This window comes from Mandrillus leucophaeus, unplaced genomic scaffold, assembly GCF_000951045.1.
Source record: "Mandrillus leucophaeus isolate KB7577 unplaced genomic scaffold, Mleu.le_1.0 Scaffold1155, whole genome shotgun sequence".
In the NCBI taxonomy this organism is placed as follows: domain Eukaryota; kingdom Metazoa; phylum Chordata; class Mammalia; order Primates; family Cercopithecidae; genus Mandrillus; species Mandrillus leucophaeus.
The window spans coordinates 53,299-68,696 of NW_012099821.1; the positions used below are offsets into that span (position 1 = coordinate 53,299).

The 15,398-nt window shown below is 37.8% G+C and overlaps 1 protein-coding gene across 1 annotated transcript in view; it reads right to left on the reverse strand.

Moving 5' to 3' along the window:
* Nucleotides 1-669: 669 nt before the first annotated feature.
* The window catches only part of LOC105552566 (cyclic nucleotide-gated cation channel beta-3-like), a 39,855-nt gene continuing 25,126 nt past the window's right edge, over nt 670-15,398 (reverse strand). Inside the window, exon 4 of the mRNA XM_011998271.1 lies at nt 670-815. Coding sequence (XP_011853661.1) covers nt 812-815 — 4 coding nt within the window. The 3' untranslated portion in view covers nt 670-811. The remainder of the gene's footprint in view (nt 816-15,398) is intronic.

Below are 15,398 nucleotides of genomic sequence, written 5' to 3' on the forward strand. Positions count from 1 at the left end.
GCCGTTCGAAGCCGAGTTCAAGCTTTGTTGTAACTGATTGCTACTGTGCCTCTTCTTCTTAACTTAATCCATGCTTTGGTTCAGCAGCCTGTACAGTAGGAGCCAGTGCTGGGGAGACTATTACTTGTTGCCAGGGAGCTTGTACAACCAAATAAAGCCTCATTCGGGTCTTATACTGTGAATTTATTCATTCAGTGATTTGTATTTTTCAACAAAGAATCAGTAGCTATGGTGTTATATCTGAGTGATTTTAAGTCATTTTTACCTTTATTTTGTGGTATTTTTCAAATTTCCTATTGTGGACGTGTAAATTACACTATGAGAAAGAATAAATATTATAAAAACTAATATTTCTTATTATTTCTAGCAGTCAAAATTTATTGCAAATTACAGTTGGTCCATAAATGATGTAGAGGTTAGGGGCGCCTGACCTCCTGTGTAGCTGAAAATTGCATATGACTTTTGACTCCCCCCAAACTTAACTACTGATAGCCTACTGTTGGTCAGAAGCCTTACTTGTTCCTATCGATGGGCACATATTTCATGTTATATGTATTACATACCGCATTCTTAAATAAAGCAAGCCAGAGAAGAGAAAACGTTATTAAAATCATAAAGAAGAGAACACATATTTACTATTCCCTAAGTGCAAGTGGATCATCAGAAAGGTCTACGTCCTGTTGTCCTCATGTTGAGTAGGCTGAGGAGGAGCAAGAAGAGGAGAGATCATGTTACTGTCTCACGGATGTCAGAGAAGGAAGAAAATCCAGGGATAAGTGTTACCACAGTTCAAATTCTTGTTGTCCTAGGGTCAACTGAATTAAAGATTGTGTTTATGATGGGAATAGAAGGAGAAGAAAAATTCGTTAGGCTGTATTTTCCTATCCTGTTAACCAGGGATGATAAAAATATGGCTGTAATGGAAATGGAAAACCTTGTCGTTTTCCCCACTTCTCTTAAGGCAATGCTCTGAAGGACTTCTGCCCAGGCTTTGGGAGCTACGTCAGGGACTTGGAGGTTTCTCTCTAACTGATTGGCACTTGGTCCACCAAGGGACGCTGAGACAATGTCAGGGACACTAAAGCAGTCATGTGTTTCAAGCTGGAAGTCAAGAGTACAATTTCTCACTGATTAGTTTCATAGTTCTTTTCATAGAGCAGTGGTCTTAAATAAATTATAATCTAAATTGAATTCTATAGGCTATTTTGTCATCTGACTGTCAATTTTAACTTTGTTACAATGGAAAAATGCATTAGGAGCTTCAAACAACTAGTGACTTTTAAAATATCGTTTCTTTTTTTCTTTTTTTTTGAAGTAACATCTGTGTCATCAAATGACAGAATGGTAGAAGGTCTCTTTCATTCAGAGGTCACCAGCAACCCACAAACTAGAAATGTAGTATTAGAAGCTGTAGTTAAGGACTGATTGGCACTAAAAATTAGATTTAGAATTAATGTAAATTAGCATGTCTAAGCATTTAAAGCTGACAGTCAATAAACTCCTCCCCACACCTCTCAAAATACATCTTGGGAGAAGCAAATTGCCTAGGAATTCTAATTAACTGCTGAAGTCCTTTGCCAATATTTCACTTTAAGTTGAATTCTCATATGTATTTCTGTTAGTGAGTAGGCGGCTTTCTTCTTTAGCCAATTAAACCTAAGGTCTTGGAAGTTTTCATTTTCATCATTTAAGTTTTGTTTGGTCCTTCACTGTGTTTACCAGTCCAAATTATACTATGGACCAGTAAACTATTTAAATTCTCCAGAGCAAATGAACTTCAGGTGTGAGTAAAAACAAACGGTGCTGGCAGACGACCCCCCCCACCCCCCACCTACAAATGTCCGTGCTCCCATTCCTAGAACCTCTGAATATGTTACATTACATGGCAAAAGGAATGCTGCAGGTTACAGAGTTTAAAATGGGAAGATTATCCTGGATTATCTGGGTGTGCCTAATATACTCATGTAAGCCCCTAAAAACGGAAAATATTCTCTGGCCGCAAACAGAAGAGATGCTGCAGACAAAACATTGTCACACCAAATACCAAAGACAGGCTGGATATCAGAGACACGGCCGACATGAGCGCCGGGAGTTCAGAGAGGAGTTATAGCCTGAGTTACATCCTTCTGGGGTGGAACTGCAGGTGGTTTACATATAGCAGCACAGGTTTTGGCCTTAGGTGGACAGTGAGACAGTAAGTTGCTGGGTTTTCTAAATTTGTATTTGTACCAACGCATGGAGTTAGTTTAAATGATGTGGATTATAGTATGACACAGACTAGGAATAGTGGGTGATGCAGATCCAGATGCTCATTTGAAGAAATCAAGACAGAAATTTTTTGCTGCTTCTGTTACACCTGGCTAACTTTTCACCTGGTCATTGATGAGGAAGACTTGTTAACTTCAGAACTTTCTTTACTGAGGCACTACACTGACAGTGAGCTAAGTATGGTAATTTAATTGTCTTTTCTTATATAAATTACCTGTTAATAAACAAAACACAATTCATCTCATATTGTAGTTTATATCCTTTAGTGAATCTTTTTAAAAATTATATTTATAAAGTAGGGAGTGAAGTACTTTTCCAGGTCTCGTTAAAACCCAATGTGCTGATGTAAGAAGAATAGATTGATGATTGAGTAAAGACTGCTGTACCTAAGGAGGCGAACTAGGCAAACAGCCCCTCTCTTCCCCTCAGATTAATGTCTGAACAAGACCTATTTAAGTCTACATGAACCATATGTTACATTTTCAGTTCCTTTCAAAACACATGTTGGTACGGTTTAAGCAAAACATTCATTACTTTAAAAAATACCCTCTGCTTCTAATTTTAAAAGCATGTGAGTAAATGCATTGCTCATTAGTGTGAGAAAAACACTGTATTGAGCTCCAAGTAGGTAAAAGTGCAACAGCCTTGAGAGCTCTTTCATGTGGCCACCGGTTGTATCTTAATCCTGGGGGAAGTAAAACCTTTCTCCAATTAGCTTTGCCCTGAATGGAAGGCTTGCTGTGTCCCTCAGCCTGGTACTTTTGTTACGTGGACTGATGCCTACTGAAGTCCAGACTTAAACCATTGTTTTCCTTTCATTTGAGTCTTAAATCATGTCCTAGACTCTGGAGGTGAACACTTAGGGCAATCAATCCCTGATTACAGTGCTTTCTCCAAATCTGGTTATCATATGAGTCATTAGAATAATTGCAGTTGAAACCAACAATTGTAGACAGGAAGTCAAATGCATAACTTCTACTTCTTGTACTTGTGGAATCAGTTAAAGCTTGAGGGTTCAATTTTGTTCTTGACCTCAAATAGCTTAAAAGTACATTAAATTATGAATTTTCTACGAACCATTCAAAAAGACTTGGTGGTATTTTGTGATAAAATATTATAAAATCAGACATGAAGTTTGATCAAATAAATGTATTCATGGAAGAGGCTCAGAGTTACTTAAGAGATATTAACTTGATAATATTTTACATTTAATAATTTAAGAATAAAGTCACACATTTATGGGAAGAAACATTATCTTCCCTCCAAAGTTACAAGGCTCTCATCCATCCATCCATTCATTCATACATTCATTCAGAATGTATTAATCATAGGCCTATTATATGCCAGAAAGTCTTTTAGGAATTGAGAAGATAGAAATAAGCTTAACAAAGTCCTATCTTTATATTTGAAGATACCTCACTTTTTCATAAAGAGAGACAGATAATATAAACTTAAAAAATATAGAATATGTCAGGTGATGATAAATGCTATGAAGCAAAACAAAGTAAGGAAGACAAAGAGTGAAAGATACTGGTATTTTCTACAGAGTGGTCAGAAAAAGGCCTCTCCCGTAAAATAACATTTGAGCAGAGACTTTGAAAGGAGTGAGGGTAGAATTATGCAGATATCTGGGGTAAGATTGTTCCAGAGTGGTTGGGTCAGAGTGAGACAATGAGAGAGGTAGGAACTGAGGTTAAGGAGGCAGTGGGGGGTTACCAGGTTGAAGGCAGATAATATGGGGCTCTGTGGGCCATCATGAGGACTTCAGCTTTTACCTCGGCATGAGATAGGAAACCACTGAAGAATCTAGAGGAGAAAGGGATGATCCACCCTTCAACAGGATCATCCAGGCTACTCTGGTGAATATGGAACATACAAGGGCAAAGAGCGGAAGCTAGGTGACCAGTTAGAAGGCTACTGCAATAGCTATGTGTGAGGGAGTAGCAGTGGAGATCTGAGATATGGCAAAGTCTAGATATAACACAAAGGAATAGCCGACAGAATTTGCTTTTGGATTGGCTGTATTGTAGGAGAGAGAAAATAGGGTGGATTTTTGGGTTGAGAAAGGAGAAGAATGAAGATGCCCTGCACTGAGATGGGGAAAACTGCAGGAGGAGTGGGTTTGAAAGAGGTAAGGGAAATTAAGAGTTGGTTTTGGACGCATGCATTTTGCCATGTCTGATTCCACCAAGAAGAAATTTTAACTTGGCAGTTGGTAATTCAACCCAGGGTTCTGGGCAGAAATACCAACTGAAGATATAAATTTGGGAACCATCAGGATATCAATGTTGCTTACAGCCATGGGACTGAATAAAATGACTTACTAATAGAATCTAGGTAAAGGAGGGGTCTGAGGATTGTGCTTGTGCCCTTTCAAGTTTAGAGGTTGGGGAGGTGAGGAGGAGCCATTAACGAACGGTGAGGAAGAGTGGCTAGTGAGGGAGGGCAGCAGTCAAAGGAGTGGGCTCTGGGAGGCCGGATAAAGATAGAAGGGAGAGAGAGATCAACTTCGAATAGTTGCTGGTAGGTGGAATAAAGCAGAACTGAGCAATGGCCATCAGTATACACTTGATCTCAGCCAAAAGGCTGAGAAGCAGTAGTCATCAGAGTAGAGGGCATTATTGACCTTGGGAAAAGTGAACAGAAGCCAATAAAAGCTTTTTTCTTTACTTTCTTTCTTTCTTTTTTCTTTTCTTTTCTTTTTTTTTTTTTTGAGACATGGTCTCACTCCGTCACTCAGGCTGGAGTTCAGTGACATGATCATGGCTCACTGCAGCCTCGACCTCCTGGGCTCAAGTGATCCTCTTGCCTCAGACCTCCTAGTAGTTGGGACGGCAGGCATGTGCCACCATGCCTGAAGAATTTATTTATTTATTTTTGTAAAGATGGGATCTTGCCCTGATGCCCAGGCTAGTCTCAAACTCCTGGGCTTAAGTGATCCTCTTGCGTTGGCCAATAAATGCTTTCATAACAGTAGAAGCTGTGGAATGAAGGAATAAAACCCTGGCTGAAACAGATTCAGAAGAACATGGGAGTAGAGGAAGCAGAAAAGTGAATATAGGTAACTGTTTCGAATAACTTTGCTGTAGTGGGGAATAGAGAAATAGGGTGTGGCTGGTCACTCACGAGCAGCCCAGGGAGGCATTTTGTTGCTATTGTTTAAATGTGGAAAATGCTACACGTTTACATGCTTATGAAAATGATCCAACAAAGAGAACAAGCTAGGTGTTGTGGGAGAGAAAGAGTGCAATTGCTACAGTGGTGTCTATGACTAGGCTAGAGGGGATTAGCACACTAATAAAGGAGGTGGCCTTAGATGCAAGTATGTTAGGTTCATTCATTGTTACAGAAGTAGAAGTTGATAAAATGGGTACTGACACAGACACATGTTACATTTGCTGGTGGAAGCACATGGATTTTTTTTCTTCTAATTGTACCTATTTTGTCAACTTGTCCCCTGGCTACAGTTTCCTCTAGCATAGAGTAACACAGTTGTTTCTCTATTGTCTGTCAATGTCTTACAATCCCCAGTGCTTGGCTGAGCTCAGACAGCCCTGTTTCTGTGAGCCTGCTGCCCACATAAAGGGCATTGGTGAACAGTTGCAATATGAACAGCTGCAATGAAATGAATCATTAGGCTAGGTAGAAGCAATTTACCTAGCTGATTGTTGGCACGAAAACGAGTTGCTGAACTGTTACTTGTCTCGGCAGAGTTAGGGTGAATATTTATTGGTATAGAATTATTAGACATTTAAGCTCTCAGTTTTATGTTTTACTGCATTGTACCAAAAACTGTCCTGATACTGTGGGATGCTGGAAAAGTGACAACAAAAAAAATGAAAACATTACCTTTCATATAAAGGAAGAATGATTAAGACATTTTATGGCTAATGAAAACAGCCATATTTGAAAAAAAATTCCTATATTTAAAACAAGAACAATATTTAAAGCTAAAACTATACTCATAAAATTTCCATCAGAAATTCAAAAAATTTGTATATGTTTTCACTTTGTGATTCCTCTTCTAGGAATCTACTAGAATAAAGCACATATGTTTTATTCACAGTGTGATTACCTTCAACTGTATGTATTAAGTGCCAGACCCTGTGCTAAACAGTTGAGATAAAATGGTCAGTCCCTCTGGGAATTGCCTCACTCTGGCAAATGAGTTAACCCACATACCTTGGTTTGCTAACTCACAAGTCTCTTCCTTCCTTGTAAAGGAAGGAGACAGTATGGGGGTTTCTTGTAAACTGCCATTCTCCACCCTGGCCGCCACAGATTAGCTTACTTTTAGGTGGCTTGTAAGTGGTTTTCTCAACTTATGTACATAGTATTTACGCTGCTTCTTGAAAATCTGTGCACTGTAAATCAATGTACTACTTTTGCTATTTCCCATGCCTGAAGTTATCTCCCACTAGGTGGAAATCTGTTTTCTTTTTCAAATGACTCAACTTTTTTGTCTGCTATTGCCACCAGGTAGGGAGATATCCCCCACTCTCCACCCCCATCTCTACTCTTTTCCTCTCACTTTGTTCTTGTCTCCTGCTAATTGCCAGTCCTAGGCAGAGCAATCACTTTCCTCCTCCCAAGAGGATGAAGATCTTAAGAAACACAGTAGTCATCCATTTATTCTCTCACCATGGGGAGCTTCCATTTTACTTGTTAGCCAGCTCTTCCAGCCATCATCAACCAATTAACTTTCAAATAGAATCAACCAGACCTCTTTTCTAATTGATTCATATTTGGACTACTACGAATGAATTAAAGAGGTTGGCTACAAAAACATTCTATTACCATGGAAGACTGCTTGTTAAATACTGTCGGACAAAAAAAATACCTAAGATACAAACATCTACAAAAATTATAGTATAAAACAAAACCCTAATAAAAGCAACACTTATAAAAATAAGCTGGAAGGAAATGCAATAAAGTTAATTAAAATATAAAAATGATTCTTCATCTAGTTTTGATTCTTTCTTCCATAACTGCTTTATATTGGAAACAACATTAATGAAGGTTTTTCCTGTTGACCACATGCCAGATTTTATAATGAAATTACATGGTTTGACAGTGAACTTGTTAAGAACATTCTTTCAAGGCAGAAATGGTAAACTGGTGACCTATAGCTGTGTTTTGTTGGATCTATCATTTGAAAGAATTGTAACTTATTTTGGTAGTATTGCAAAATATGTATTTCTAGATATTGGAGGTTTTTTGAATAAAGAAGATGATATGGTATCACTAGGCCCCCTTTTTCATATGGCAACCCTCAGCTATATGGGTTCTTTGCAAAAGGAAGGACTTCTTAAGGTGCACTTAAGTTCACCTCTGCTTCTCTTTTCTACCTCCTGTCTCTTTTGTTATCAGGTTAACTCTGTTGTTTTAATATCCCCAATGTGCTTTATTCATGGATTTTTGCCTGCCTGCATCATAGAAATGAGATTGTTCACTCTTGTAATTTTCAAAAGCTTTCAATCAACCAACCAATCAATCATCACATGGGTCTCCTCACTTTGCTAAGAACACAAGAAGACCCATTTTTTGAAAGTCTTAATTAAAGTGCCATAAAACAATACAGGAATTGTCAAATTTCCTTCTTTCTATGCCAAAAGAAAGGAAGGAGACTCAGGAGTTCTGTCAGCTCTGGTTTTCTATAGCAATAGGCAACCGAGCTGTCATCTCTCCATGATAAATAGTGAAGCAATTTTTGATAGGACCACAAACTGCCTGTAGGCTGGTTCCTGTCTCAGGGCCACTACACACACTCATAAAATGTTTGTCTTTTGTCTGCTGACTCATGTCCAACCACCTACTTGTAAAGCACTCTTGCCGTTTCTGATCCTGGCCTGCTTCATCTTGGTACATCTAGTTTTTGGCAGCATTATTAATGACTTTTAAGAATAGAAAGCACAGATGGACGCTCTAGCAGGTAGTTCACCACTCTATAGATATATAAGACATGTAATACATAGTATATAAATATTATATATAATATATACTTATATATGTACTATGAGTAATTACTTTTTTTGAGGTAAGGCCAGACTTTCAGATTGTACTTGTTTTGAGTACCAGGATCACTGTTTTACTTCTGGGATTACCTGACATATTGGTTACTTTAGGCTATCGGTTAAAGTATACTATGTTTCTGATATTGAAGTTTGAAAAAAGAAAAATGAAATTGTGGTAGTAACATATGAAGGATATCAAGTTAATTAAATCATTAACAATTTTAAAGTACCTTAATAGCAAAACAAAATTTAAATATGTTATCAATCCCAAAATAAACTTATCAGTCATCGGAGAAAGTGGCAATGAGCATTTTCATATCTGGGTATTTTGCTGATTCTTTCTTTTCTATTTTGGTTTTGATTTGTTTTGTAATGCAAAGTCTTTTTTTATGTTTTAGGTAGTAAAGTTTATTAAGCTTTATTTTAATTGCTTCTGAATTTTGAACTTTAGGACATAATGTACATTTCTGGGCTGTAGAGGAATTAGCATTTTTCCCCTAGTATTTGTATAGTTTTATTATTTTACATTTAAATCTCTGGTTCATTGGGAATTTATTCTGGTGTGTGGCACAAGGGACAAATTCAAATTTAGATTTTTCCATATGGCTACTTAGTTACTCCAGCACTACTTGCTTAAATCCACCTTTTTCCTACAGATTTTAGATGTTAACCTTAATATACTATATTTTTATGTGCAATTAGATCTATTTCTGTATTTTCTACTCTGTTCTATGGTTTGAGTCATGTGCCAATACCACACTTTTTCAATTATAGAAATTTAAATAGGTTGTAATATCTGGTAGGAATAATACTACATCTATTAGTTTTATTTTTCAGGGTTTCCTGGCTAACTTCTTTTTAGATGAGGTCTTGCTGTGTTGCCCAGGCTGGCCTTGAACTCCTCTGCTCCGGCAATTCTCCCTCTACAGACTCCCAAGTAGCTAGGATTACAGGCATGTAATACTGCACCTGTCTTTCTGGCTATTTTTGCTCATCTGTTTTTTTTTCAAATGAACTTTATAACCAACTTAACTAGTTTAAAAAAAGAAAAAAGAAAAAAAGAGGAGAGAGGAAAAACCTCCTGAAACAGAAAGGCAAAAACAAATACCTGACAGTATATTTATTATTCCTCAAGTTCGATGTTCATTATTTTCATTGTTGTATTTCCAGTTTCCCTTTGATTTATGTTTTGACCTCGGAGTTACTTAAAGGTGTTTTAAATTTTAACTAATGGAGATGTTTTCTAAATTTTAGTTTTAAAAAATTAACCTCTAACTATATTGCATAGTGGTTAGAAAATATATTCAATATGATGGGCAATCTTTAAAATTTGCTGAGACCTACTTTATGTTCTAGAAAAATGGTTCTCCAGCCTCAATTTACATTAGAATCACCTGCGAAGCTTCATGATCTGCTCATGCCTAGAACCCATTCCAGCAATTAAATCAGTATTGCTGGGGATAGAACTCAAGCATTTGCACTTTTAAAGAGTTCCTGGGAGATTTTACAGTGCACTTTGGGCATGGTATATAGTCAACTTTTATATATGCTCTATGTAAACTTGAAACAACTGTGTTCTTTAGGAACTAGCTACTGTGATATTCAAATATACTGTATCCTAAATGAATTTTTAAATCCTTGATCCATTCATAAATGAAGATAAATATTTTAAAATCATCCACCCTAAGAGTGTGGAATTACCAATTTCATTTTGTAATTGACAGAATTGCATGCTCTCTCTGTCATCTCTGATCTTATAATATTAAAACCGTGAACGTTTAGTATTTGGAGGTTAAAAATTCTGTTTTAATCTTGTATTTTTCAAAGATATTTAACATGCACGTTTACTTCAAAAATTCTAAAATTAATCAATCTTAATTTTTTTGAATGTCAGTCACTCCTCTTTAGAAGAGATATTTTAATTCTTTCACACTTAAAAAAATATACTTCATTGTTTAGAGCAGCTTTAGGTTTACAGCAAAATTAAGTTGAAGGTATACAGATTTCTCACATACCTTTGACTCCACACTTGCATAAACTTCCCCATTTGTCAACATCCCCCAAGAGAGTGGTACATTTGTGAGAATTGATAAACCTGCACTGACATATCATTATCACTCAAATTCCATAGTTTACATTACGGTCCACTCTTGGTGTTGAACATTCTGTGAGTTAGGGCAAATTTATAATGACATGTATCCATCATCCTAGTGTCACACTGAGTTGTTTCACTGCCCTAAAATCCTCTATTTTTTGCCTATTTGTCTTCCTAACCCCCCAGTCCCTGGCAACCACTGTTTTTTCTTCTTTTTTGTCTTCACAGTTTTGCCTTCTCCCGAATAGCTGTGATCATAGAGTGTGTACAGTGTGTAGCCTTTTCAGATTGGCTTCTTTTTCTTTTGAGATGGAGTCTCACTCTGTCACCCAGGCTGGAGTGCGGTGGTGCAATCTCAGCTCATTGCAACTTCTGCCTCCTGGGTTCAAGTGATTCTAGTATTTTAAATTATATTCACCTCAAATAATATTCTACATATAGTTTGCCATATTGCTAGAAATACGTTAGCAATAATGATTAAAAATGAATTGACAGGGATTGTGGAGAAGATGGGAGATAGGAGGCAGGACAAGTTTGCAGCTCCTCCTAGGACGGACAGAACAGCATGTGGAGACTCACATCATGATCTTTTGCACCAAGAACTGCCACAGGAACATATCAGGAAAGCTGAGAGAATCCACAGACCCTTGAAGGACATCTCAGGGAGATGCCGAAAAACTGAGTCTGTTGCTTTCTCAACGAGGAGACTAGTGGTCTGGGCGAGCTCTCAGTCCTGGTCACCGGCTGCCTGGAAATAGACTCAGTGCTATTGGTGGGGCACTGTGGGAGTGAGAACGGCCTTTAGGACTGCAGGCTACGTGGGAACAGGGTGTGGCCTGTGACTGCTTTCCCCCTCTTCCCTGGCCACATGTATGACTTAGCAGAGGCAGCCATAATTCCCCTGGGAATATAACTCCTTTGGCCTGGGAACCACACTCCCATCCCCTACAACAGCCACAGCAAACCCCACCCGAGGCAAGTCTGAGCTCAGACACACCTACCCCTACCCCAACCTGGTGGTATTTCTTTACCCACTCCGTTCACTGAAGACAAAAGACGTAATCTCTTGGGAGCTCTATGGCCCTGCCCACCACCTAAAAAACCTGAATACTTAACCAGGCAACCCTAGGGCAAGTTTACATCCTCCCCATACCCTATAGTACTGCAGCTGATGCGCTCTTGAAAGCACCACCTCCTGACTGGAGGCCAACCAACACAAAATTGGCACAACTGAAAAAAATACAACCAAGGACCCGCACAGAGTCCGCTTCACTCCCCTGCTACCTCCACTGGAGCAGGTGCTGGTATCCATGGCTGAGAGACCTGAAGAAAGATCACATCACAGGACTCTTTTCAGATACTCCCTAGTACCAGCCTGAAGCCCTGTAACTCCACTGGGTGGCCAGACCCAGAAGGGCAAAAACAATCACAGCAGTTCAACTCTCAAGAAGCCCCACCCCTAGGGAAAGGGAGCAATCACCACATCATGCAAGTATCCCATGGTACAAAATAATCTGGCAGCCCTTGGGTCCCAGATCTTCCATCTGAAATAGTCTACCCAAATGAGATGCAACCAGAAAAGATCACACCAGCTCACCAGCAATGGATCTAAACCAAGATGAAATCTGAATTGCCAGAAAAGAAATTAAGAAAGTTGCATATTAAGCTAATCAAGGAGGCACCAGAGAAAGGTGAAATCCAACTTAAAGAAAGAAAAAAAACATGATATAGGATATAAAAGGAAAAATAATCGGTGAAATAGATAACATAAAGATAACACATATTTTAAAAAATCACAACTTCTGAAAATCAAGGACATACCTAGAGAAAAGCAAAATACACTGGAAAGTCTCAGCAATAGAATCGAACAAGCAGGAGAAAGAACTTCAGAGCTCAAAGACAAGTCTTTCAAATTAACCCTTCTGACAAAGGAAAAATAATACAAAAATGGACACTGCCTCCAAGAAGTCCGAGACTATGTTAAGCATCCACACCAAAGAATAATTGGTGTTCCTCGGGAAGAAGAGAAATCTGAAAGCTTGGAGAACACATTTGAGGGAATACTTCCACACATTTCCTGAACACATTGAAGTCAGGAAAACTTCCCTGGCCTTGCTAGAGATCTAGACGTCCAAATACAAGAAGGTCAAAGAACACCTGGGAAATTCATCACAAAAAGATCATCCCCTAGCATATAGTCATCAGTTAATCTAAAGTCGAGATGAAGGAAAAAATCTTAAGAGCTCTGGGGCAAAAACATCAAGTTACTTATAAAGGAAAACCTATTAGAGTAACAGTAGATTTCTCAGCAGGAACGCTTCAAGTTACAAGAGATTGGAATCCAATTTTTAGCCTCCTTAAACAAAACAATTAACAGCCAAAAATTTGTATCCAGTGAAACTAAGCATCATGAAAGAAGGAAAGAGGCAGTATTTTCCAGACAAACAAATGCTGAGGGAATTTGCCACTACCAAGCCAGTACTAAAAGAACTGCTAAAAGGGGCTCTAAATCTTGAAACAAAACCTCAAAATACACCAAAATAGAACCTCCTTAAAGCATAAATCTCATAGGGTCTATATAACAATAACAATAAAAAAGCCAATGTATTCAGGCAACAAATAGCATGATGAATGGAATAGTACCTCACATCTCAATACTAACATTGAATGTAAATGGCCCAAATGCTCCACTTAAAATATACAAAATGGCAGAATGGATAAAAACTCACCAACAAAGTGTCTGGTATCTTCAGGAGACTCACTTAACACATAATGACTCACGTAAACTTAAGGTAAAGGAATGGAAAAAGATATTCCAGCAAATGGACACCAAAAGTGAGCAGTAATAGCTATTCTTGTATCAGACAAAACAAACTAAAGCAACAGCAATTAAAAAAGACAAAGAGGGGCATTATATAATGGTAAAAGGACTAGTCCAAGAGGAGAATATCACAATCATAAATATATATGCACCTAACACTGGAGCTCCTACATTTATAAAAAAATTACTACTAGACCTAAGAAATGAGATAGACAGCAACACAATAATAGTGGGGGACTTTAGACTGGGCATGGTGGCTCATGCCTGTAATCCCAGCACTTTGAGAGGCCAAGGCAGGTGGATCACTTGAGGTCAGGAGTTTGAGACCAGCCTGGCCAATATAGTGAAACTTCATCTCTACTAAAAATACAAAAAATTACTCAGGTATGGTGGCATGTGCCTGTAATCCCAGCTGCTGTGGAGACTGAGGCTGGAGAATGTTTTGAACCCAGGAGGTGGAGGTTGCCATGAGCCAAGATTGTGCAACTGTACTCCAGTTGCTCTGTCTCAAAAAAAAACAAAAAACAAAAAACAAAAAAATAGTGGGGGACTTTAATACTCCACTGACAGAACTAGACAGGTCATCAAGACAGAAAACCAACAAAGAAGCAATGCAGTTAAACTATACCCTACAACAAATAGACTTAATAGATATTTATAGAACATTCTACCCAATAATTGCAGAATATACATTCTATTTATCAGCACCTGGAACATTCTTCAAGATAGACCATATGATAGACCACATAACAAGTCTCAGTAAGTTTAAGAAAATTGAAATTATATTAAGTACTCTCTCAGACCACAGTGGAATAAAATTGGAAATCAACTCCAAAAGGAATCCTTGAAACCATGCAAACACATGAAAATTAAATAACCTGTTCCTGAATGATCATTGGGTCAACAATGAAATCAAGATGAAAATTTAAAAAATTCTTTGAACTGAATGATAATAGTGACACAACCTATCAAAATCCCTGGGATACAGCAAAAGTGTTGCAAAGAGGAACATTCATAGCATTAAAGGCATACATCAAAAAGTCAGAAAGAGAACAAAATGATGATCTAAGGTCACACCTCATGGACCTGGAGAAACAAGAAAAAACCAACCCCAAACGCAGCAGAAGAAAATAAATAGCCAAGATCAGAACAGAACTAAATGAACTTGAAACAAACAAACAAACAAAAAAATACGAAAGAGATGACACAAAAAGCTGGTTCTTTGAAAAGATAAATAAAATCGATAGAACATTAGTGAGATGAACCAAGAAAAGAGAAGAGAAAATTCAAATAAGCTCAGTTAGAAATAAAACAGGAGATATTACTACTGATACCACAGAAATACAAAAGGTTGTTCAAAGCTGCTATGAACACCTTTACAAACATGAACTAGAAAACTTAGAGAAGATGGATAAATTCCTGGAAATATACAACCCTCCTAGATTAAGCCAGGAAGAAATAGAAACTCCGAATAGACCGATAACAAGCAGTGAGATTGAAATGGTAATTTAAAAAATTGCCAACAAAAAAAGTCCAGGATCTGATGGATTTACAGCTGAACCCTACCAGACATTCAAAGAAGAGTTGGTACCAATCCTATTGACACTATTCTACAGGACAGAGATAAAGGGAATTGTCCTTAAATCATTCTATGAAGCCAATAACACTCTAACACCCAAACCAGGGAAGGACATAACAACAACAACAAAAACTACAGATCAATATCCCTGATGAACACATATGCAAAAATCCTTAACAAAATACTAGCTAAAAAAACCTAACAGCATATCAAAAAGATAATCCACCATGATCAAATGGGATTTATACCAGGGATGCAGGGATGGTTTTTCATTCATAAGTCAATAAATGTGATACATCACACAACAGGATTAAAAACAAAATTACATGATCATCTCAGTAGATGCAGAAAAACCATTTGACAAAATTCAGAATCGCTTTATGATTAAAACCCTCAGCAAGACTGGCATAGAAGGTACATACCTTAAGGTAATAAAAGCCATCTATGATAAACCCACAGCCAACATTATGATAAATGGGGAAAAGTTGAAAGCATTCCCCTTGAGAAGTGGAACAAGATAAAAATGTCGACTTTCACCACTTCTATTTAACATGGTACTGAAAGTCCTAGCCAGAGCAATCAGACAAGAGAAAGAAATCAAGGGCATCCAAACCAGTAAAG